This window comes from Cetorhinus maximus, chromosome 5 (assembly GCF_964194155.1).
Source record: "Cetorhinus maximus chromosome 5, sCetMax3.hap1.1, whole genome shotgun sequence".
Lineage (NCBI taxonomy): Eukaryota > Metazoa > Chordata > Chondrichthyes > Lamniformes > Cetorhinidae > Cetorhinus > Cetorhinus maximus.
Window position 1 is genome coordinate 157,232,440 of NC_135883.1, and position 25,925 is coordinate 157,258,364.

Consider the following 25,925-nt stretch of genomic DNA (forward strand, 5'->3'; position numbering starts at 1 on the left):
TGGATGTCATGGCAGCAGAGCTCACACCTGTGATATGCTCCTCCTGAACTAGGTGGGAAGACATGAATGCTTCCAGTGACTTTGGTGACCATGTGTGCAGGAAGTGCGTCCAGCTGCATTTATTGGCGAACTGCATTATGGAGCTGGAGCTGCAGGTGGATTCATTGTGGCGCATGCACGATGCTGATATTGTGCGAACAGCACATTCATTGAGATGGTCACACCGCAGGTAAAGACTAAACAAGCAGAAAGGGGATAGGTCACCACCAGGCAGAGTAGAGGAAGGCAGGTAGTGCAGGAGACGCTCATATTTATTCACCTCTCTAACAGATATACTTTTTTGAATACTGTTGCAGGAGACAACTTCTCAAGGGAAAGCAGCAGGAGCCAAGCCCATGGTACCACTGGTGGCTACGCTGCACAAAATGGGAGGAAGAAGAGTGGCAGGGCTATAGTGGTCGGGGATTCCATAGTCCGGGGAACAGACAGGCATTTCTGTGGCCGCAGAAGAGACTCCAGGATGGTCTGTTGCCTCCTGGTGCCTGGGTCAAGAATGTCATAGAGAGGATGCTGGGAATTCTGAAGGAGGAGGGCAAACAACCAATGGTCGTGGTACATATTGGCACCAACGACATAGGTGAAGGAAAGGGATGAGTCCTACAAGCTGAATATAGGGAGTTAGGACGTAAATAAAAAAGTAAGACCTCAATGGTAGGAATTTCAGGATTACTAATAGTACCATATGCTAGCGAGAGTAGAAATAACAGGATATTTCGGATGAATATGTGGCCGAAGGAATTCCTGGGATTCCACTGAGACTGGTTCGGGGGTAGGTGGGACCATTACACACAGGACGAGTTGCATCTGGGCAGGACCGGGACCAATGTCCTCAGGTGTGTGTTAGCTAATGTGGTCGGGGAGGGTTTAAACTAGAATTGCAGGGGGATGGCAACCTGAGCAGGGAGACAGAGGAGGGGGAAACAAGGATAGAAACCAAAGGCAGAAAAGGAAGAAACAAAAGTGGAAGGCAGAAAAAACAAGGGTGTAAAACAAATGGTGCAAAATAAAGCTAAGATGACTAACAAGGTTAGAAAGACATGTCTAAAGGCATTGTCTCTTAATGCACGGAGCGCTCACAATATGGTAGATGAATTAACAATGCAAATAGATATAAACAGTGCTGATATAGCTGCAATTACCGAGACATGGCTACAGGGTGACCAAGGATGGGAACTGACCATCCAGGACTATTCAATATTTCGGAAGGACAGACGAATAGGGAAAGGAGCTGGGGGAGCATTGTTAGTAAAGGATGAAATCAATGCAATAGTGAGGAAGGATATTGGCTCGGGAAATCATGATGTGGAATCTGTTTGGGTGGAGATAAGAAATACCAAGGGGCAGAAAACATTGGTGGGGGTTGTCTAAAGGCCCCAAAACAGTTATGCAGAAAGGCATTAAACAGGAAATAAGGGTACAACTGTAATCAGGGGTGACTTTAATCTACATATAGATTGGACTAATAAAACTAGTAACGAGGTTGTGAAGGAAGATTTCCAGCAGTGTATACATGATGGTTTCTTAGATCAAACATTGAGGTACCATCTAGGCAGCAGGCTATCCTAGAATGTGTATTGTGCACTGAGAAAGGGTTAATTAACAATCTTATCCCTTGGGGAAGAGTGACCATAAAATGTTGGAATTGCCCATTAAGATGGAGAGTGAAGAAGTTGAATCCAAAACTATGGTCCTGAATCTAAATAGATGGAACTACGAGGGTATGAGGTGCGACTTGGCAATAATGGATTGGGAAACCTTACTAAAAGTCTTGATGGTGGATAGGCAATAGCTAATATTTACGGAACCTATGCATGAATTACAACAGTCATTCATTTCTCTCTGGTGCAAAAATAAAACAGGAAAGGTGGCTCAGACATGGATTACAAAAGAAATTAGGGTTAGTATCAGATCCAAGGAGGAGACATATAAAATTGCCAGAAAAAGCAGCAAGCCTGAGGATTGGGAGCAGTTTAGAATTCAGCAAAAGTGGACAATAAGATTGATCAAGAAGGGGAAAATGGACTATGAGAGTAAACTTGTCGGGCACATAAAAACTGATTGTAAAAGCTGCTATAACATGTGAAGAGAAAAAGTTTAGCAAAGACAAATGTAGGTCCCTTAGAGTCAGAAACGGGGGAAATTCTAATGGGGAACAAAGAAATCGAAGAAGAATTAGACATACATTTTGGTTCTGTCTTCACTAACGAGGACACAAATAATTTCCCAGAAATGTTAGGGAACCAAGGGTCTAGTGAGAGGGAGGAATTGAAGAGAATCAGGATTAGTAAAAAAAATAGTGCTAGAGAAATTAATGGGTTTAAAAGCTGAAAAATGCCCAGTGCCTAATAATCTACATCCCGGAGTACTAAAGGAAGTGGCCCAGGAAATATTAGGTGCATTGGAGGAGACCTTCCAATATTCTATAGACTCTGGATCAGTTCCTACAATTGGAGGGTGGCAAATGTAACAATTTAAAAAAGGAGGGAGAGAAAAAACAGAGATTTACAGACCAGTTAGCATAACATCATTAGTGGGGAAAATGCTAAAGTCTATTATAAAAGACATGGTAACAGAACACTTGGAAAGCATTCACAGGAATAGACAAAGTCAGCATTGGTTTATGAAAGGGAAATCATGCTTAACTAATCTACTAGAGTTTTTTGAGGATGTAACTAGTAGAATAGTTAAGGGAGAACCAGTGGATGTGATGCATTTGGATTTCAAGGGGGCTTTTGATATGGTCCCACATATGAGGCTAGTGGGCAAAATTAAAGCACATGTGATTGTTGGTAATATACCGGCATGGATTGAGAATTGGTTGACGGACTGGAAACAGAGAGTGGGAATAAATTGATCTTTTTCCGGATGGCGGGCGGTGACTTGTGGTTTTCCGCAGGGATCAGTGCTTGGGCCCCAGATATTCAGAAGAAATATAAATGACTTGGATGAGGGAACCAAATGCAATATTTCCAAGTTTGCTGATGGCACAAAACTGGATGGAGTTGTGAGTTGTAAGGAGAATGCAAGGAGGCTTCAGGGTGATTTAGACAAGTTGTGTGTTTGGCATATGGGACATATGGCAGATGCAGGATCATGTGAATAAATGTGAAGTTATACACTTCGGTGTGAAAAAGAGAAAGGCAGAGTATTATTTAATATATTGATATATTGGGAAATGTAGATGTACAAAGGGATCTAGGTGTCTTTGTACACCAGTCAATGAAAGTAAACAGGCAGGTGCAGCAAGCAATTGGGAGGGATGAGGATTTGCAAGAGGATTTGAGTTCAGAAGTAGCGATGTCTTACTGCAGTTATACAAGGCCTTGGTGAGACCACACCTGGAGTGCTGTGTGCAGTTTTGGTCTCCCAACCTAAGAAAGGATATACTTGCCATAGAGGGAGTGCAGCAGAGGTTCACTAAACTGATAGCGGGTATGGCAGGACAGTCGCATCAGAAGAGATTGGTTCGACTGGGTCTGTATTCACTAGAGTTTAGTAGAATGAGAGGGGATCTGATTGAAACATATAAAATTCTAACAGGGCTAGACAGACTGAATGCAGAGAGGATGGTTCTCCTGGTTGGGGAGTCCAGGGATCACACTCTCAGGATATGGGGCAGGCCATTTAGGGCTGAAAGAAGGAAAAATACCTTCCCTCGGAGGATGCTCAATCTGTGGAATTCTCTACCACAGAAGGGCGTGGAGGCCAGGCCGCTGAGTATATTCAAGAAATAAATTGATAATTTTTTGGATATTAGTGGTATCAAGGGGTATGGAGAGAAAGTGTTGAGATAGAGGATCAGCAGTGATTATATTGAATGGTGGAGCAGGCTCGAAGGGCCGAATGATCTACTCCTGCTCCTAGTTACTATGTTTCTTGTGCCACAGGAATCAGTGCTGGAGCCTCAACTTATCACAATTTATATAAATGACTTTGATGAAGGGACCTAAGGAATAGTTGCTAAATGTGCTGACAACACAAAGATAGATCAGAAAGTAAATTGTGAAGAGAATGTAAGGAGGCTACAAAGTGACAGAGGTAGGTGAAGTGAGTGGGCAAAGATCTGGTAAATGGAGTATAATGTGGGCAACTGTGAACTGGTTCATTTTGTCAGTGAGAATAAGAAAGAAGCTTGTTATCTAAATGGTGAGAGATTGCAGATCTCTGAGATTCAGAGGGATCTGGGGATCCTAATGCATGAATCATCTGGACTATTGTGAACAGCACCGCTCTCTATACTTAAAGAAAGATGTAAATGCGTTAGAAGCAGTTCAGAGAAGTTTAACGAGATTGATGCCAGGAATGGGCAGGTTGTCTTATGAGGACAGGCTGGACAGGTTAGGCTTGTATCCACTGGGATTTAAAAGAGTAAGAATTGACTTTATTGAAACCTGTAAGTTCCTGAGGAGCCTTGACAGGGTGGATGTGGAAAGGATGTTCGCCCTTGTGGAGAATCAAGAACGAGAGGTGACTGTTTAAAAATAAGGACTGCTCATTTAATACAGAGAGGAGGGGAGATTTTTTCTCTCAGGTAGTTGTGAGTCTTTGGAACTCTCTTCCTCCAAAAGCGGTGGAAGCAGAGTCTTTGAATATTTTTAAGGCAGAGCGAGATAGGTCCTTGATTAAAAAAGGGGTGAAAGTTTATCAGGGGTAGATTGGAATGTGAGGTACAGTTTACATTCATATCCGCCATGATCTTATTGATTGGCAGAGCAGGCTCGAGGAGCTGAGTGGCCTACTCCTGCTCCTAATTCGTATGTTCATTTGTATAAGCCAAAATTGAAAGAAACACAGAGTACAGCTAAACCCTGAAGCTAAATTACTTTTGGAAGGGAGCCAACCAGCCAGTCACTTCAAAATACCCCATTACACAGGTTGGAAAGAAAACATTTAGCCTTCACTAACTCTTCAGTGATAAGATTTATGAATAAAATAGACAATAGGAGCTTGTTTTGTCTCTGCAGGAGGTCAGCCAGGGGCCCTTGGGCACCCATAGGTGGGAGGATCAGCAGGTGCACACCCTGAGGCCATTATTCCAGGTGACTCCGGGAGTGTCCGGCACATCTTAACCCCCTCTTCCTGTGGCCTCAGCAGCTCCAGCGGCAAAGGCCGAGGAGGGTTCCACTGCCACACAGCAGGACCCCGAAAGCAGGCCGGGGCACTCCAGGTCTCAGCCTCCAGAGGACGCCAATCCTCTGTCTCCTTGTTCTGACGAGCACTGTTCATGTCACTCAGATATGAAACGTTTCGGCAAAAGATAAAGGCAGGAGTCTCAGTCCATGGCCTCTTCCCTGTACTCTGTGCAGCCTTCAGACCAAAGTAATGGTGTATCCTCACGCTCCCTGGACACATTCTTGATGCCTGCACCTCGGCTGTGCTTGTTATTTCTGCCGGAATGCCGTGGGCAGGCATCCCAGAGATCCGTCGCTCTCTCTGTGTGTTCTCAGCACCTTTAAGGTGGGGCTGGTCCCCATCTCCTCAGCATCTGTGACCAGTGACGCTGTGCTCCTGAAGGGCTCAGTTTCTGAAGGCAGACAAAGGATCAGATGCTCTTTAAGTTTCAGGACTTTGTCTCTTTGATTTGACCCTGATCTCAGAGCGGAAGCGAGCTGCCCTTAGCCAGACAGGAGTCAGGCATTCTCAGAGGCTATGTAAAGATATTAGGTGAGTCCTCACTGCATGTCGTCATCATCCTTCTGCAATCAAATGACTATTAGAGCCTCCGCTGCATCTCCATGACAGGAGCAGTATCACAGAGGGCATGTGTTCTGCCATAAGCCAGACTGGATTCAAATAATCATCGATGTAATGTGAGGATCTTATGGTGTCTCTCCACTGCATGTTGTCATCATCCTCCACAAGTCTAGAGGCAATGAGGGCCTCCCGAGCACATGTGCCTCGTCTGGTCAGTGCGAGGGCCTCATCCTAGTCATGGTTGCCTTCAAGGCCCTCCTCACCCTCATCACAGTCGATGTCCTCAGAGGTGATGGAGGAGGAGGAGACCTCCAGCTCCTCTATCTCCTCCTCAGCCAGCTCCTCTCCTGTTTGCAGCACCAGGTTGTAAAGAGTGCAGCAGGCGAATATGATGGGAGACACCCACTGGGGACTGTGTTGCAGGACTCCTCCAGACCGGTCCAGGCATCGGAACCTCCTTTTCAGCATCCCGATGGTTTGCTCCACCAGGTTGCAGCATGAGCCTCACTATAGCGTTGCTCTGCTACAGTCTGAGGCCGCCGCACGGGTGTCATCAGCCACGTCCTCTGTGGGTAGCCCTAGTCCCCGAGGAGCCATCCCTGCAGCCTCTGTGGACCCTGGAAGACATCAGGGATCTGTGACTGATTGAGAATCTAGGAGTTGTGAACACTCCCTGGAAACGGTGCACGGAGCTGCAGGATGTGTTTGGGGTGGTTGCACATCAGTTGCACATTCAGCGAATGGAATCCCTTATGGTTCACATAGTGGACCGTGTGTAGCGACGGAGATCTGAGCGCCACATGAGGGCAGTCGATGGCACCCTGCACCTGTGGGAAACCCGAGACCTGGACAAATCTAATCACTCTTGCATCCTGGCTCTTGTATAGTCCCTAGGTCTAGCTAGGTGCCGACCAGTGATGGCTCACTGTGGCCCTTCAGCGGCGTGAGCGGGAGTCCCAGTCGCCCCTTCTTCCTGAGGGTTCTACTCCTCCCTCTGCACAGCCAGTGCCTCAGTCACTCTCTTCTCCATTGTCTTCGCTCTCTGTAAGCCATGGGACATACAGCTAGTTCACCAGGCTCCATGACCCTGATGTGCTCCTCCTGGAAGATGAAAGAGAGAGAGGCGTGGGTCAGTATGGGTGCACAAAGAACCTCTCGGTTAAATTTGAATTCCCCTTAACACATCCCGGAGGGAGCTGGCCACCACTTGGATGGCCAGAGATTATTGCGCTGCATGGCTGCCCGAAACCCCACCTTCCACCACCCCACTCCACCCAGCCGATTGGCGGCAGCTTTGCCCACTGGACTGCATGCTGTGCTCTCAGCTCAGGCACACGCATTCTCCTAACCCGTGCTGCAAAACTGCACTGTTAGCTTGTACCATGGTGGAGACTGGTCCAAACCGGGATGATGACAATGCAAAGGGCTGTGAGCACCTCCACCAGTGACTGCTCCATGGCCAGCTTTAGCAAGGAGATTGTATAATGTGCCCAGTCATCCAACTGTTCTGCAGTCCACTAAAACACTCATTAGTTTACAGTCTGTGCCAAAGGGGTAATAAACTCTGGAGCACTTGGTGGCACTTTAATGCCTCTGTGTTGCTTGAGTGGGCAGATAAGCTCGAGGCCCAACTCCACTCATATCAATGTGGCTGCTCCTGAACTGTCTCAGCTGCAGAGTAAGGGTCACTTTATACAAGGTGTCCCTAATGCGTGGCCGCGTCCGTCACCCACTCCCCCACCCACCACCCCACACGGGCTTGTGCACTACCTTCAACTGCAGGGCAGCCTTTGCCCCAAACCCCCTGAAAAACATGCCTGAACCTTGAAGTCTAACAGGCGTCCTTGGTGAGTGCTCTGCAATGTTACTGTGCACTCGCCTCCAAGTTTCCCTCAAAGTGCAGCCTGTCAAGTGCACGCCTTTTATATGCTGTTGTGAAACACATCAGCATGGGTGGACAATCCGGCTGGGGGAGGAATGAGTCTGACAGGTGAGCTTTACAATGATGTGTAGGTGTACGACATTGAGGTTCCCCATGTCCAATGGATGGATATGCGGCCCGCCATCGATGGACTGAGAGGACGATCACAAACTGGTTTCTCAACTCCGTGGAACTCATTTTTGTTCTTCTTGCCATATTGTCCGCTCACAGCACCGAAGACGCCCGATGCCAGCGGGCACAGACGATTCCACCCACTGCATTTAAAAGTTCACACCATGAGGATTAGGTCAGTCAGGCACTTTTGGAACATAAATGGTCAGTGTTCCCTTTTGAAAATTACCCTGGGCTGAGACAGAGATACATCAAAATTCAATATAACCATATTGAATTCGTGAGTAAATATCTGTCTTAATTGTTGCTGTTTGTTTGAGTTATCCAACAATATTTGCAGGTAAGTTGGATTTATAAATTTCATGTATTTAAGACTATTATTTACATGCTATGTTTAGCTTTAATTATCATTTATAACTTCATGTATCAGCTCTCAATTATAATGGGCTTCAATAAAACGTGTTTGTTTTTGAAGCATATGCAATGTGTAATCTAAAATATTTATTATCTCGGCAATCCACATAAATACACTACTCCAGAAGTCTTATTATGATTTCTAAGAGCTGATATTGTTTGACTTTCAAAGAAGCTGGTCTGCTAAGACAGGCCTCAATGTATGTCCTGTCCTGAGATAATTTTGTGGGCTTTGAGACTCCTGGAGCAGAGGGTTTGTATTTGAGGACCCAGTCTAAGATTATGTTCCTTTAACGCTTAGAACCTCTTCTAGTTGGGACTTTAAGCTAGCAATAAGTTGAAGGGAATTGGCTTACCTTGCCGGGAGCTAAAAATAACAGAACCATTAAAAAGGCTACGACCAGAGAATGGAGAGAATGATCCCTGGCATTAGTAAAGTGGTCAGGGAAAAGGTCTGGAAATGATTGGAATTGGGGAAGGTGAAGGGATGCCTGAACCGGAGGTGGAAAAGGGGTTTGAGTGGATCCTGGAGTGACACTCAGATAGACTGTTGGGCCTGAATGGATGGTCAGTCTCGAGGGGTTGTGCTATCTATCCCTGTCCTCTTTCCCCAGCCTTCAAAACATTAAAAAGATGCACATGCCGAGGCTTCTCCTTATTTTTACACTGTGCCCCCCATTGCAGGTTCCCTTTTACCCCTGTCAGTCAGTGTCAGGGGGATTGCACCCCAGTGAGAGGTAGTGCCAGGGATAAAGTAACCCAGTGAGAGGCAGTGCCAGGGAAAAAGTAACACAGTGAGAGGCAGTGCCAGGGATAAAGTAACCCGGTGAGAGGCAGTGCCAGGGATAAAGTAACCCGGTGAGAGGCAGTGCCAGGGATAAAGTAACCCGGTGAGAGGCAGTGCCAGGGATAAAGTAACCCGGTGAGAGGCAGTGCCAGGGATAAAGTAATCCGGAGAGAGGCAGTGCCAGGGATAAAGTAACCCGGTGAGAGGCAGTGCCAGGGATAAAGTAATCCGGAGAGAGGCAGTGCCAAGGATGAAGTAACCCGGTGAGAGGCAGTGTCAGGTATAATGTAACCCGGTGAGAGGCAGTGCAAGGGTTAAAGTAACCCGGTGAGAGGCAGTGCCAGGGATAAAGTAACCCGGTGAGAGGCAGTGCCAGGGATAAAGTAACCCGGTGAGAAGCAGTGCCAGGGATAAAGTAACCCGGTGAGAGGCAGTGCCAGGGATAAAGTAACCGGTGAGATGCAGTGGCAGGGATAAAGTAACCCGGTGAGAGGCAGTGCCAGGGATAAAGTTACCTGGTGAGAGGCAGTGCCAGCGATAAAGTAACCCGGTGAGAGGCAGTGCCAGGGATAAAGTAACCCGGTGAGAGGCAGTGCCAGGGATAAAGTAACCCGGTGAGAGGCAGTGCCAGGGATAAAGTAACCTGGTGAGAGGCTTTGCCACGAAAGCTTTTTTTAATTATTCATTCATGGGATGTGGGATTCGCGTTCTCTCAGGTCCAACCCTGACATTGTCATCAAACCCGCTGACAAGGGTGGTGCTGTTGTTGTCTGGCACACTGACCTCTACCTCGCAGAGGCTGAGCATCAACTCACAGACACTTCCTCCTATCTCTCCCTGGACCATGACCCCACCACTGAACATCAATCCATTTTTTTCATACTGTCACGGACCTCATCTCCTCTGGAGATCTTCCTTCCACAGCTTCCAACCTGATAGTCGCCCAACCTCGGACGGCCCGCTTCTACCTCCTACCCAAAATCCACAAACAGGACTGTCCCAGCAGACCGATCGTGTCAGCCTGTTCCCGCCCCATGGAACTCATTTCTTGCTATCTTGACTCCATTCTCTCTCCCATTATCCAGTCCCTTCCCACCTACATCCGTGATTCCTCTGACACCCTACATTAGATCAACAATTTCCATTTCCCTGGCCTCAGTCACCTCCCCTTCACCATGGACGTCCAATCCCTCTACACCTCCATTCCCCACTGGGATGGTTTGATGGCTCTCCGCTTCTTCCTCGAATAGAGGCCTGAACAATCCCCATCCATCACTACTCTCCTCCGTCTGACTGAACTTGTTCTCACACTGAAAAATTTCCCCTTAAACTCCTCTCACTTCCTCCAAATAAAAGGTGTGGCTATGGGTACCCGCATGGGCCCCAGCTATGCCTGTCTCTTTATGGGGTATGTGGAACATTCCTTGTTCCAGTCCTACTCCGGCCCCCTCCCACAACTCTTTCTCCGGTACATCGATGATTGCTTCAGGGCTGCCTCATGCTTTCGTCTGGACTTGAAAAATATTATTAATTTTGCTTCAAATTTCCACACCTCCATCGTTTTCACATGGTCCATCTCTGACACTTCCCTTCCTTGACCTCCCTGTCTCAATTTCTGGTGATAGACTGTCCACCAATATCCATTACAAGCCTACCAACTCCCACAGCTACCTCAACTACAACTCCTCACACCCCGCATCCTGTAAGGACTCCATCCCATTCTTTCAGTTCCTTCGCCTCCATTGCATCTGTTCTGATGATGCCACTTTCAAAAACAGTTCCTCTGACATGTCCTCCTTCTTTCTTAAACGAAGTTTTCCACCCATGGTGGTTGACAGGGCCCTCAACCGTGTCCGGCCCATCTCCCGCGCATCCGCCCTCACACCTTCTTCTCCCTCCCAGAAACATGATAGGGCCCCCCTTGTCCTCAATTATCACCCCACCAGCCTCCGCATTCAAAGGATCATCCTCCGCCATTTCCGCCAAATCCAGCATGATGCCACCACCAAACACATCTTCCCTTCACCCCCTTGGCGGCATTCCGCAGGGATCGTTCCCTTCGGGGCACCCTGGTCCACTCCTCCATCACTCCCTACACCTCAACCCACTCCCACGGCACCTTCCCATGCGGTTGCAGAAGGTGCAAATCTGCCCCTTTACTTCCCCCCTCCTCACCGTCCAAGGGCCCAAACACTCCTTTCAAGTGAAGCAGCATTTCACTTGCACTTCCCTCAATTTAGTCTACTGCATTTGTTGCTCCCAATGCGGTTTCCTCTACATTGGAGAGACCAAACACAGACTGGGTGACCGCTTTGCAGAACACCTTAGGTCTGTCCACAAGCATGACCCAGACCTCCCTGTCGCTTGCCATTTCAACACTCCACCCTGCTCTCATGCCCAAATGTCTGTCCTTGGCCTGCTGCATTGCTCCAGTAAAGTTCAACGCAAACTGGAGAAACAGCACCTCATCTTCCGACTAGGCACTTTACAGACTTCCGGACTGAATATTGAGTTCAACAATTTTAGATCATGAACTCTCTCCTCCATCCCCACCCCCTTTCCGATCCCGCCCTTTTTTTCCCAATAATTTATATAGATTTTTCTTTTCCCACCTATTTCCATTATTTTTAAATGTATTTCCATCCATTGTTTTATCTCTAACTTTTAGCCTATTTCGATTCCTTCACCCCACCACACCCCCACTAGGGCTACCTGTACCTTGCTTGTCCTGCTTTCTACCCTTAATTAGCACATTCCTTAGATAATATCACCACCTTCAACACCTCTTTGTCCTTTTGTCTGTGACATCTTTTGTCTATCTCCCTCTATTCAGCTCTACCTGTCCCACCCCCCCTTAAACCAGTTCATATTTCACCCCTTTTCTATTTTAACTTAGTTGTGTTGAAGAGTCATACGGACTCGAAACATTATTTGTGTTTCTCTCCGCAGATGCTGCCAGACCTGCTGAGTTTTTCCAGGCATTTTTATTTTTTGTTTTGGATTTCCAGCATCCGCAGTTTTTTGCTTTTAACCCAAGAAATGAAACTGTGCAGACATGAAACCCGAAAGTTAAACTGTTTTCTCCCGGGTCACTAACACCAGCGACCGGCAGATCAATCTTCAATTCCAGGCAACTCCCAAACAGGGAGGGTTGACAATCCTGAGTGTGTGAAGTGGAATCAATTGTAAAATAGCTTCCCGAGTGTTCAGACTTCCCGGGAACCGGCACTCAGAGAGTTAATAGTTCCTCACGGCAAGTAACATTTCCATAATGCATCAGCTAGTGCGTTTCTTCAACACATGATGTTGTTACCTGCAGCTTAACTTTATTCAAAATCATCTTCATAAAACAGTATAAAAAGATCTGAGCTCTCTGCTCAAACTGCAGATCCACCTGAAGGTGCTGAGAGTCATTCAGTGCGTTCACCAGTGATCTGAGCAGACACCAGGATGCTGAGACTCTTCCTAACTGTGTCTGTCCTCTTCTGGCAGCAACTTGCTGCACAGGATGAGGTGAACAACTTCTGTGTTGAGAATGACTGCATTGAGCCCGCAGAAGTCATTGTGGACAAGGTAAGTATTGTTCAGAGTTTACTGCGTTCTGTCACGTTTGTACTAGGGGAAATTATTTAATGCCTGTTTTTGGGGTAAATAACCTGCGGTGAATCAACAGCGCACACCCCAACCCTGAAACATGAGACTGGACTGAAATTGGTCCTTGGGTCTCATTAACATTTTATACATGAGCTGCTGTCGGCTGATTGGTCTCCACTGCCAGCTTGTGTAGTGAGAATATCAGGGTTTCTGTCTCCAGCAGTGGGTCTAAAGTGGGGTTGGTGTGGAAACAGAGAGGTTAGAGGGATGATGCGAAGGACTGTAGAGTCGGGAACATTCCTGTTACTCCTGTATACACTGAATCTAACCCAACTCCGGAAATTTATAACAGATTTAAGTTCACTATGTTACATCTGTAAGAAGCCAAGTCTTGCTTTAGGCGATACCCCACACCACAGATACCTGGAAAGTCACATCAATACAGCAGTGTCCTTAAAGCAGGTTTGGCTGTGAGAATTATACTCCATTCTTGCTAGATTAATATAAATTAGCACAGTACTTCTGACCTCTGGGGAATTTTACCCAGGAAGTACCCCTAAAGATGTGCTGGGGACATCATTCAGATCTGCTGGCCCAGTTATACTGTTTTTTTTTGAATTTCTTATCTCAGTCCAAATCAAGGTTAGTTCTTTGTTTGATTTCGGTGGGCTTCCCTAGGTGATTGTTCTCTCATTGTTTTAATGGGCTCACATGATGTTTATCATTGTCTTCCTGCCCCCTTAACTAGTCTTGAACTGAAAGCAATTGTATGTGTTCTGCTGAAGGGCCATGAGGGCTCGAAACGTTGACTGATTTCTTCTCCGCCGATGCTGCCAGACTTGCTGAGTTTTTCCAGGTAATTCTGTTTTTATTTTGTATGTGTGGAGTATTGATGGGTTCGCATAATTGCATTGATTGTGGTCTTCCTGCCCCCGTAGTTAATAGTAATTATTTATGCAAGATTTTGATGGGCTTTAGTTTCGTGTTGATTGTTTTAAGGGAAGAATGTGTATTCCGTCTCCTCTCATTGTCTGGTTTCAGGTAAAAGTCCAAAAGTCATATCCCTGTTGATGATATGGAAAATGTGGGAATTTTGCGAACCTTTCAACACCCCCCTGTGATACTTTAACCTTGCTTCAAGTATCATACTGGAAAAAAAAACAAAATTCCTGACGCTCCATAGTCAATCTTCCCCTGTAATTACCTATCTAAGATTTCATGACACATACATTCCCAATTCTTTAAAATGCGGTGTACGTAAGCATGCATGGGCAAAATACAGTTATTTACATACATCCAAACATTTAGTCGGTCCAACTTGGTGCACATACATCTTTATTAAAATAAAACAAAACATAAAATTCATTCTCAAAAATAACCAAACACAAAAAAAACAACAATCTTTATTCAGGAACACACAAAAAATATATGAAAGGTTCAAACAGGTGTATCTCTCCCCACCTTAGCATTATGCTTCTTCCAGGTCCTTTCGTTTTGGAACTCTGGAATTTTGCCTTTTCCCTTGCACTGAGAGCACAACAGGTACAACACTATTCCCAGCTGGCAAACCACCAGGATGTGGGAAGCCATTCTGACCCATGAAGGGACCTCTATGTTTTCGAAAATGTCCCACCAGAGTGGGACTGTGATACCTTGAATCTCTCCCTCTATCTCGTGTGTTTTCTGTTCCAAAGTATAGAAATACTTTTGTGATAACTCTACAGCTCTTAGTCGTTTAGTAAGATGTTCTGGTAGAGGGGGAATTTCTTAACCGAAATGCGTGACAGAGCTCTGCAAGTTGGTAATGTTTTCCCTAACAGTGAGGTGAACAGTGGAGGGTTCAGGAATGCGGACAGTCTGCTTCTGGGCCACTTGAACTTCTGCCTCGGGTTTAAAACAAAAACTGCTGTCACTTACCGGACACTGGATGCGCCATCCAAGCTGGTAGTGGCGCGCACTTGTGGTGACATAATATGTCCCACCCCCTATATATGCTACCTGTGGGGGAACATGGCCTTGTGCCATTACCTCCATGGTACAGTTTATAGACTGTGCACCAGCAGTTTTAAACCCGCACTATGGTCTGTAATAGACGTTCAAGTGCTGGGGACACAGTATTATGTGTGCACCCCGGCTCCGGCACCCAGAGAGGTCTGTACCTGTCATCATGTGCTCCCACTTTATGACATAAGGTGGGACTGCTGCGAAACGGACGTGTGCACCCCCTTGAACGACTCCAATGTTCTCCATCCTATATACTGGTGCAGGTCGGGCTGTCCCACCCATGACCGGCATCCTCACTACTATACCCATGATGGTGTGGTTGGAGCGCCCACAATCTACTGGGACAGGGTAGGCTTCAGAGTCTAGGTGGAACTGACACGGGCTTAGTGAATTCTCAAATGGGTGGAGGGCTGCGAGGTGCTTGTTGCTGATCCAGGAGGGGACTAAACCTTGCTTTAAATCCTCCAGGTTGCTGTAGCCCTCGCCCAGCAACCATGCCCCGTACAGCACACACGCCTCATTCTGTGCAGCCTGGTCTGATGCATTCCTATCCTCTCGAATGAGTACATTCACTGCTTTGGCATGCCTTTCCAACTCAGCAATAATCTCCTTTAAATGGACCGTCAGGGCCTGGTCCTCCTGTAGCTCTGAGCCTGTTACTGTGTTTTCATAATTGTGTTTTTAAACCGTTTATTTGTGTCTGCAATTCTATGTCATCCAGACTGTTTATCACAGAGGATCCTGTATTATATGCTGTGAAAACATCATTCCAGGTTCCCCTTCTTTGTCTCCCGGCATTGCTAAATTACTCAGTGTGGGGAGTGTACAGTTCTGTTTTGTCTACATTGTCTTTTGGGTGCGTGCCACAAGTTCAGTGGCCTTAACTGAGGCTGGAGAGGATGGGATTATGCAAGTGTGTAGGTGGGAATCCCATTCCACCCCCTTCCCCTTGTCCAGCCATGCTGTGGAAAAGATAATGGATAAGCCCATGGGGAAGTTCTTCCGCGATCCCCACATGCAGACATAGATTCCCTGTTCCGATTTCCACCACTTGTCCCAGCACACACTCACTCCCCCATGGTTCCCGGCAATGGTCCGATGGGTGTCGTTCCCCAGTCGCTCCCAGTCAGCTGTATCGTCCCCCATGTCTCTGCTCAGCTTCCTGAGCCACCACCACCTTCCCAAGGGAATCTGTCCTCTGCAGGTCAGGCACACGCGTTTCCCCTCAGTGACCCCAACCCCTGTGGCCACAACCTGTTTGCTGGGGCAGGGGAGGAAGGCCTCCCCGTAGGTGAACCCGGTCTGACTGGAGTATCGGGTGGAGTTAGATCCCAGCCACCCTGGCCATCTTCCCACATGGGAATAGGTAGTGATCTCCTCCACGTTACCTTCTCTGCCCCTCCGTGGTCCAGGTGGTGCTGGGATTAAGGGGCACGGAGTCAGGTGGAGCACTAGGGCTCATGTCTCCTCTCCCTGGCCCTGAGAACACTCAGAGGGACGTGACTCAGTGTAAAAGGCTTCCAATAACACTCTCTATTTTTTTTTAATGAAAACCCAAGGGGAGGAGCAAGGCCAATAGTGCAGGAAACGCTAAAGCTGAAAGAGTGAAAAAGAAAAGAAAATGAAACAGGAAGTGTTAATGCCAAGAATTCCATCAAACCTCCTAACTCTCTTTCAATCCCAGCCCATCCAGGACATGAATGGTGCTACTGCACCTGGGAAATTAGCATGTCCTCTGAACACTGACGCTTTACAGAGGGACTTCAGTTGTGTCATAGGGTAATACATTCTGCTCTTTTTGTCTTAGAATTATGAAGAGAAAAAATTCCTACACTTCCAATATGTTCAAACATTGGTTACTGGAATGGATATGAATCGTGCAATAGAGACCGGCCTGGAGAGACTTTTCAATTATTCACATTTCTCTAATGCTGCAGGTACATCAAATGTTCCCTCAAAATAACAAAAGAATAGAAAACAACCTTTCGATCTTTGATCTGTCTTGTTTCAAACTTAGTGTGTAGACTGAGACACTGACCGAAAAATCCCCCCATTGTCAATCCCAGAGGCTTCCTTGTTCACTTGTTCCCAGTGGGTGGAAGTGCCATTTGGGCTATTTCTTTGATATTTGCAGACTTTATGCTCCCAGAATCGGAAGGTTTCCCACATATGGTGCGGAATCTTCCCAGATTCGCACTCAGTGCGGAAGCAGGCAGGTAAAACGATGGTGGGTTTTCACGCCGTATCATCCCAAGCCCACCACATTATTTATGTACTCCCGGGAAACGCGCTATTTCCATGGCGGGCGGGCTGTCATTCGCCCTCCCACCATTACCCCGCTGCTGCATCACGCCGGGCGCCACATTTAAAGTCCAGCTGCAGGCACACATCTCAGTGCTTCCAGACCACGACTGCTGCACCTAAGACATGGCCCTGAAACGGAAAAGACTGCAGCCCACAGGTTCAGCGACGCTTTAGGGATGGGCAATAAATGCTGGCCGGAGCCAACAACACCTACATCCCATGAATGAATAAAAAGAGAAAGGTCACTCATCATTTTCAACTCACACACTCACAAACCCATTGCACATCCAGAGGGTTCTGGCACTTGGAGGACTGCTGGAGGCCAGAATTGTGCTGAGCCCGAGTCAGATGATGAGCCTCTGGACTCGGTCATGTCACAGTTGCTGGAGCTGCAAAGGCAGGCTCAGGAACAACAGGAAGGCATGTCCGCTGCACTCCTCAGTTTGAAAGGCATGATGGAGGAGTCCGTCCGCCTTCAGCCTGAGGTGACGGTGCCGACATGCCAATGCACTGAGGTTAACACAGGTAGGACGGCAGCCACCATGGAGACCTTGGTCCAGGATGTTGCTCCTGCACTGCTATGTGGGCGCAACTCCATCGCTGATGCCATAGTGAACCTCCAACAATGCACCCAAGATGGGTGCCAGGCAGCTCGATCTCAGCCTGGCTACCCCTGCTCCTCAAGGGGTCAGCCTGGGACCTCTAGGCACCGACAGGGAGGAGGACCAGCAGGTGCACTCTCCAGGCCCATCCATCCAAGTGGCCCATGGAGCATCCAGCCCACCCGACTCCCAAGAATATTTCCCTGCCTATGGCCCCTTGTTCTGATGAGCAGTGTTTTTGTCACTCAGATATGAAACCTTTCTGTACAAGATAAAGGCAGGTGTCTCAGTCCAGGGCCTCTTCCCTCTGCTCTGTGCAGCCCTCAGACTAAAGTGATGGTCCGGCCCATCATTGGGCTGGCTCGCTGGGGGCAAGTGGAAGTGGTCGGGAAGCCAACAGCCGCCCGTGAATGGGCCACAACCGTGATTTGACGCTGGCGGGCCAACTAAGGCCTGCCCGGTGTGAAAGGTGCAGGACAGCGCTCAGCACTGCCTGTGTAGGGGGAGGGGGAGAGGAGGGCCAGCACAGAAGTTCACACATGCACACGGTTAAGCAAAGGAAAAGCTCCCTGAGGCTCAGAGCTGCCTCACGGAGATGGAGATTCATGGAATGAAAAGAAAGATTGTAAAAATTTTAATAACATGTCCCTGCTCATGTGACTCTGTGAGATGAGCAGGGATGTGTTAGAAATTAGTTTAAACATTTAAATTTTTTTTTGAATGACTGATCGAAACCTCATCCCACCCGTGCATGAGGTTTCACAAAAAAAATCCAATGGCCGCTTGGCCTTTTCACCCACCCACCAACCGTAAGGTCGGACGGGCGGTGAAACATTTCTATGCAACCAGGATCCTCAGTCGCTCTCTCCTCCATCGTCTTTGCATCCTGTAGGCCATCAGGCACACAGCTAGTTCACCAGGCTCCATGATCCTGATGTACTCAGCCTGCAGGATGAAAGTGAGAGACATGTGGTTAGCATGGGTGCACTAAGAACCTGTCCTGGTTAAGTGTAACGGCCCCATAACACGTCCCAGAGAGTGCTGGCCACCACTTGGATGGTCAGAGAATAGTGCGCTGCATGGCTGCCCTAATAGCTTGAGCTATTGGTGAGACGGGTCCAAACTGGGATGCTGACATTGCAAGGAGCTGTGAGCGTCTCCTGCAGTGACTGCTCCACGGCCAGCTTTAGCGAGGAGATTGTACAACGTGCGCAGTCATCCAACTGCTCTGCAGCCCACTAAAATGCTCATGAATTTGCAGTCTGCCTGTGGGGTGGGCTGAGGGCGGGTGGGGCGGGTGTGGTGTTCTTGGAGCTCTGGGGCACTTGGTGGTAATTTGCTGCCTCTGTGTTGCTTGAGTGGGCAGGTTAGCCAGGAGCCCGACCCCAACCATATCAATGTGGCTGCACCTGAGCTGTCTCAGTTGCAGAGGAATGACCACTTTATGCAGGTTCCCTAATGTGTATCCACTTCCCTCGCCCACCCTACCCACCCACACCGAATACTTGGGCGCTATATTCAATGCCAGGCCTGCCCTTGCCCATCCTCCAGCCACAAGTCACCTCAATGGCACGTCTGCCCTTAACCCCTAATCCCACGATTCTCCTGAAGCTTGAAGTCCAATGGGTGAGCCTGGCGAGAGCTGTACAAAGTTACTGTGTATTCACCTCCGAATTCCCCTCAAAGTGCAGGCCACCAAGCTCACTCCTTTTATGTGCTGTAGTGAAACACGTTGGCGGACTATCCTGCTGACATGGACGGATGACCCGGGGGAGGGGGGTCCGATTCTGGCGGGCTGGCCTGATAATGATATGCAGATGTATTACAATGAGTTTCCTAATGAGTTACAATGATGTCCGATAGCAGGCTGAGCGGGCAATCGCAAACTGGTTTACTGCTGTCATGAAACCAATCGCGCCATATTATCCGCTCACGCCACCGATCATGCCGACTCCAGCGGGCACAGAAAATCCTGCCCATGGTGGGATGGGATTCCAAACTCATGTTCCTACTCCAGCAGTGGCTGCTGAATTTTCCTAGTGTAATAAAGGCTCCATATGCCAGGCATGAATCCCACTACTGGAGTCGACATGTACCCTTGTGGAAGCTGATACATTGCATCTCTCTCAGGTTACTGGATGCTGCTGGAATGCTGGGTCCAGACTGAGGTTCAGTGGCAGGAAATTCTGTCTTGTTACAGATAAATCATGTTTGACTAGCTTCATTGAGATATTTAATGGTTAATGTTGGATGAGGGTAGTTGATATTATGTCTATACACTTTCAAAAGATGTTTGAAAAATTAATATATAATAGACTGTTCGTAAAATTAAAGCCCATGGGATTAAGGGGGTTGGCAGCGTAGATACAGAATTGGCTAAGTGACAGAACACAGAGAGTAGTGGTGGACAGTTGTTTTTCAGACTGGGTGGAAGTTTACAGTGGTGTTCTCCAGGGGTCAGGAACTATTACACATTTCATAAATATTAATGATCTGGAATTGGGTATACAAGGCATAATGCCAACATTTGCAGATGATATTAATGTTGGGAAATGCAGTAAAAAATAAGGAGGTTCTAACAGAACATCTAATATGAACGTAGGAGCATAGGAGCAGGAGCAGGCCATTTGGCACTTTGAGTCTGCTCCACCATTCAATAAGATCATGGCTGATCTGGCTGTGGTCTCAGCTCCACTTTCCTGTCTGCCTCCCCATAACCCTTGACTCCCTTGCCTAACAGGAATCTTCTAACCCTGCCTTAAATCAGTTCAAAGACGCAGCCTCCACTACAGTTGTGGAAGAGAATTCCACACACCAACAATCCTTTGGGAGAAAAAGTTTCTCCTCATCTCTGTCTTCAAAGGGAGACCTCTTATTTTTAAACTATTTTCCCTCTTTTTATTTGCCCTACAACAGGAAACATTCTCCGGATATCCACCTATCACGTCCCCTCAGGATCTTGTATGTTTCAATAAGATCACTTCTCATTCTTCAAGACTTCACTGGGTATAGGACTAACCTGTTCAACCTTTCTTCATGAGACAACTCCCTCATTCCAGAGGGTTCCAGTGAACCTTCTCTGAACTGCTTCTAAAACAATTATGCCTTATTTTAAAAAGGGAAATCAAAACTGCCCAGTTCTACAGATGTACCAAGGCCCAATACAGCTGTAGTTAAACTTTCTGACTTTTATATTCCATGCCTCTTGCAATAAACACCAACATTCCATTTGCCTTCCTAATCACTTGCTGTACCTGCACACTAACCTTATGTGATTCATGTATGAGGACACCTAGATCCCTCTGTACGACTAGGTTCTGCAATATCCCTCCATTTAAATACTATACTGCTTTTCTATTCTTCCTGTCAAAGTGAACAAGCTCACATTTACCCATGTTACACTCAATCTGCCAAATTTTTCCCATTCACTTAATCTGTCTATATCCCTTTGCAGACTTACTACCTCCTGTTGACAACTTACATTCCAACATACCTTGGTGACCTTGGCAAATTTAGCTGACATACATTTACAAAAATGCATTCAAGGGATGTGGGCATCGCTGGCTAGGCCAGCATTTATTGCCCATCCCTAATTGCCCTTGAGAAGGTGGTGGTGAGCTGCCTTCTTGAACTGCTGCAGTCTCTGTGGTGTAGATACACCCAAAGTGCTGTTAAGGAGGGAGTACCAGGATTTTGACCCAGCCACAGTGAAAGAAATGGATTCGCATTCACTCCCTTCATGCAAGTCATTGATATAGATTGTAAACAGTAGAGGTCCCAGCACTGAACTCTCTGGCACTCCACTAGTTTCAGCTTGCCAAATGGAAAACGATCCATTTATCCATACGCCCTGCTTCATGTTAGCCAATCAATCTTTTATCCATGCTAATATGTTACCCACTAAACCATGTGGTCTTATCTGGTGTCGTAACCTTTGATGTGGTCCCTTATCAAATCCCTTTTGGAAATCCAAGTGCACCACATCCACAGGTTCCCCTTCATCTGCCTTGAGCGTTGCTTTGTCATAAAATTCGAACAGATTTGTTAAAAACGATTTCCCTTTCACAAAGCCATGTTGGTTCTGCCTGATCAAGTATCCTGCAGTTGCCTCCTTAATAATGGATTCTCGCACTTTCCCTTTGACTGATATTTGGCTAACTGGCCCATAGTTCCCTGCTTTCTGTCATCCTCTATTCTTGAATAAATGTGTAACTTTAGTTATTTTCCAGTCCGCTGGATCCTTTTCAGAATCTAAAGAATTTTACAAGATTATAATCAATGCATCTCTAATCTATGCCACGGCTTCTTTTAAGACTCTCGGATGCAGGCCATCTGGTACTGGGGGCTTCTCAATCTTTAGGTCTTGTTTCAGCTGCAGCTGATGTTAATGCTCACCAAGCCAGATCTCAGATTGAAATCCATCTCGGCGGATTGTAATTTTCTTTTTCTGTATTGTAGAAATGAGGAGGGAAAGCTACAGAACACAAAAGTACAGGACTTCAGTTATTACTTTTAAAATTTTAAAAATTAACATGTTTATTGAAAAAAAAAAGATGAAACTTAAACACACAAGATAAAAGTTACAGTAAGAAAATAAATTGTACAAAATGACACCCAAAATGCTTGATCAAAGTTGCATACAAAAACTGTTTTTCCGCAACAGCTCTTACAGATTCTTAACCATTAAGTCAAGGAAATATTCCCCAAACTGAGAAATTGTTTTCGCTTTAAACAGAAGTACAATCCATGACTTCCCACAACATATCCACGCTCCTGTGGCTCTTCCAAAGGGAGAGTTCGAACAAATTGTTTCTAAGGACACATATTCTCCTGGCCCAAAACTGAGCTACTTTCCTCAATTAAAAGGTTTTCAGAGCTTTTCTGCACACTCCAAAACACTGGGATTGGCCTTCGGTGGGACGTCCCCCACAGCAACTGCTACAGCTGAAAACCCATTTGTATAAATACCTTTTCATCCCTTTCTTCATAGTTCTCCATTGTCTTTAATTATCTCTTTGAAAACACAGGCTCCCAAATATCAAAACCTTGCATGTTCCTATTTTACCTCTATTTCGGGTCCATAAAATTTAAAACGCCTGCCCGTTTACTCACAAATCTCCTGTAAAATGCAAATGTTCTTGTATCTTTGAGACTCGTTTGAAATGCAGCAGCTACAAATCAATTTCAAAACTTATCCCCAAATGCTCATTTCAGACCTACTCTGTTTCCTTATAAGTTAACACCCACTATAAGGCCTCTTAACGAATGTCAAGAAGGTAACACCCTTAGTCTTTTGTGCCTTAGACTCTGCAGAGAATCTGACTCCAACAATCTCACATTGATTAACCCTGGACACAAACAGACACAAGTTACCCTTACCCACACAGAATATACACATAAGCACAGGAATATAAAAATTTACTCCTATCATCATAGTCTAATAGTTTAAAAGCAAAATATTATGTATGCTGGAAATCTGAAATATAAACAGAGAATGCTTGAAAAATTCATCAGGTCTAGCTGCATCTGTGGAGAGAGAAACACAGTTGACATTTCGAGTCCACATGATTCAGCTCTGAGAAAGAATTGTACAGATTCAAAAGGTTAACTCTGTTTCCCTCACCACAGACACTACCAGACCTGCTGAGTTTTTCCAGCATTTTCCCTTGTTATTTTAGGCCAAATAGTTCTCCTAGCACCCTTTCCCAGGTGATGGTGATTGTATTATGTTCATCCCTCCCTATCATTTCTTGATTTTCAAGACTCCTTGGAAAGTTTTCTAAGTCCTCTACTCTGAAAACAGACACAAAATACCTGTTCAACGCCTCCACCATTTCTTTGCTTTCTGTTACTGATTCCTCACAATCACTCTCTAGATTTAGTTATTTTTGCTACCTGTTTTTAGATTACTAGCGAGCTTTCTCTCATACTCTGCTTTCTGCCAATTTATTTTCTTTTAAGTCATTCTTTGCTGGTTGTTAAAATATGTCGATTCCTCTGGCCTACCACTAATCTTGCAGATTTCTACAGTGTTTCTTTCAATTTGAAACTATCATTTTAATATTCCCTTAAATTTTGTCACTGCAACTTTACTGCATTAAGTTTTAGTTTCCAAGTTCACCGAAGCCAACTCTGCCTTCACACTCACCTTTATTTGGGTGTAAAACACTAGGCATGGACCAACACTTCTCCATTTTAAACTGAACATGAAATTCTATCAAATGATCGCTGTCCCTAGAGGCTCCTTTACCATGAGGTAAATCTTGTGTCACTGCACATTACCAGATTTTACCTGTTCCCTGGTTGCATCTCCAGCCCAGAGCAGATAGCCTGACCCCTGGCACCAGGCAGGCAACACAGCTGCCTGGATTCATGTTCTCAACTGCAGAGAACTGTATCTATTCCCCTGACTATACTGTCTCCTATCACTACCACATTCTTCTCTGCTCACCCACTTACATGACATCCCTCACCATGGTGCCATGGTCAATCTCCTCATCCACACAGGTAGCAAACACCTCCGCTGGGGAACTCCACTATGCACCTTCCTCCAGTCTGAAGAACAGGCTGTTTCTGTTTCCTGTCACTCAGCCAATTTTGTATCCATGTTGCTACTGCCCCTTATATTCCATGAGATAAATCTTTGCTCACAAGTCTGTTGGAAGTCCATGTACACCCACATCAAAAGCATTAACCTCATCAACACTTTCTGTTACCTCGTCAATTAACTCAAGCAAGTTAGTTAAACACGTTTAGTGCTTAAGAGGTCTGGGCTGGTTTTCCTTCATTAACCCACGTTTGCCGAATTGGCCATTCATTTTGTCTCAAATTATTGTTTCTGGAAGTTTCCTCACCTCCGAGTTTAGCCTGTAGTTGTATTTATCTTGATATTCTTTTTTGAACGATGGTGTAACATTTGCAATTCTCCAGTCATCTGGCACCACCCCTGAGTCTAAGGTCGGCTGGATAATTATGGCCATTGCGTCTGCAATTTCCTCTGAACCTTCTATATTCAGCCTGGTTCACAGCTGCATTACCAACCTGACACCTGTCATGTGCACACTTTTTCTTTTTCAGCTTAATCTCTATCCATATTGTCATCCAAGGAGCTCTGGATTTGTTTGTTCTAACTTTCCCTTCTGTGGGAATATACCTTGATGGTGACTGAACGCTCTCTTCTCTAAAGGCAGCCTATTGTTCAATCACCTGCTAATTTGTGACTCCAGTTTTTCTGGGCCAGATCCATTCTTCCCCCACTAAAGTTGGCTTCCCCCTGTAATTATTCTGACTATGGATTGTTCTTTGTCCTTTTCCATAATCAACCTAAACCCAATGATTACTGTCCCATAAATGTTCCCCTTCTGACCCACTGGACCCACCGCATTCCCAAGAACCAGATCTAGCATTTCCTCCTTTCTCGTTGGACTAGAAACTTACGACTGATGAAAATTCTCCTGAACACAATCTAGGAATTCTTGCCCTTCACTGTCCTTTCCACTCCTACTATCCCAGTCTATATTCTGATAAAGATCCCTATTATAAATACTCTGTAATTCTGACACCTCTTTATAATCTCCTTGCAAAATGTACATGTTCCCCACTAGTTGGTGGCCTTTAGACGACATCAAACAATGTAATCACAAGACTTTTTCTTCCTTAGCTTTAGCCAGATAGATTCTGTCCTTGACCCCTCTGGGACACACTCCCATCCAGCTTTGCAATGTTCTGCTTAAACAATGCTGCCAGCCCTCCCTCTTTCCTATCTTTCCTGAACACCTTGTATCCAGGAATATTTAATACCCACTTCTGCCCTCCCTTGAGCCAGGTCTCTGTTATAGCCACAATGTCACATTACCATGAGGCTATCTCCACCTGTAACTCACCAATCTTATTAAGCACACTCCATGGGCTGAATCTTCCCCCCTTTCAGGGGGTGGTGAAGTTGAAGGGCAGGTGTGTAGAGGCACCCTTCCGATCAGCGTCCCTGATCGGAGACGCACCGCCATTTTACGTGTCTATCTGCTCCCTGTGCGGGGGCATATCCCAAATTCGAGAGTGCGCTCTTTGGCGCATGCGCACGAAAGAGCGCACTCATCTCCCTGAGGCTAAGTGCAGCCTCAGGGAGATCAGTTGTAAATGGAAAAAAGATAAAAATAGAAAAATAAAATATCCCTAACATGTCCCCTCATGTGACAATGTTACATGAGTTGGAACATGTCCATAATTTTTACAAAAACTTTATTAATTTTTTAAAAAATCTACATGAAACCTCATCCCGTCCGTGGTTGAGGTTTCATGTTATTTCTAGTTCTCGCTGAGGCTCCTGGCCTGATCGCCAACCTTAAGGTTGGACGGGCAGGTCCATTAATTACTTAATTGACCCTGTCAATGGCCTCAATTGGCCATTGACAGG

At 46.2% G+C, this 25,925-nt stretch overlaps 1 protein-coding gene across 1 annotated transcript in view; it reads left to right on the forward strand.

The window, feature by feature from the left end:
• Positions 1 to 12,458: 12,458 nt before the first annotated feature.
• LOC144680384 (heme-binding protein 2-like) overlaps positions 12,459 to 25,925 on the forward strand; it is a 28,533-nt gene continuing 15,066 nt past the window's right edge. The window contains exons 1-2 of the mRNA XM_078541351.1: positions 12,459 to 12,581; positions 16,414 to 16,543. Coding sequence (XP_078397477.1) covers positions 12,459 to 12,581; positions 16,414 to 16,543 — 253 coding nt within the window. The remainder of the gene's footprint in view (positions 12,582 to 16,413; positions 16,544 to 25,925) is intronic.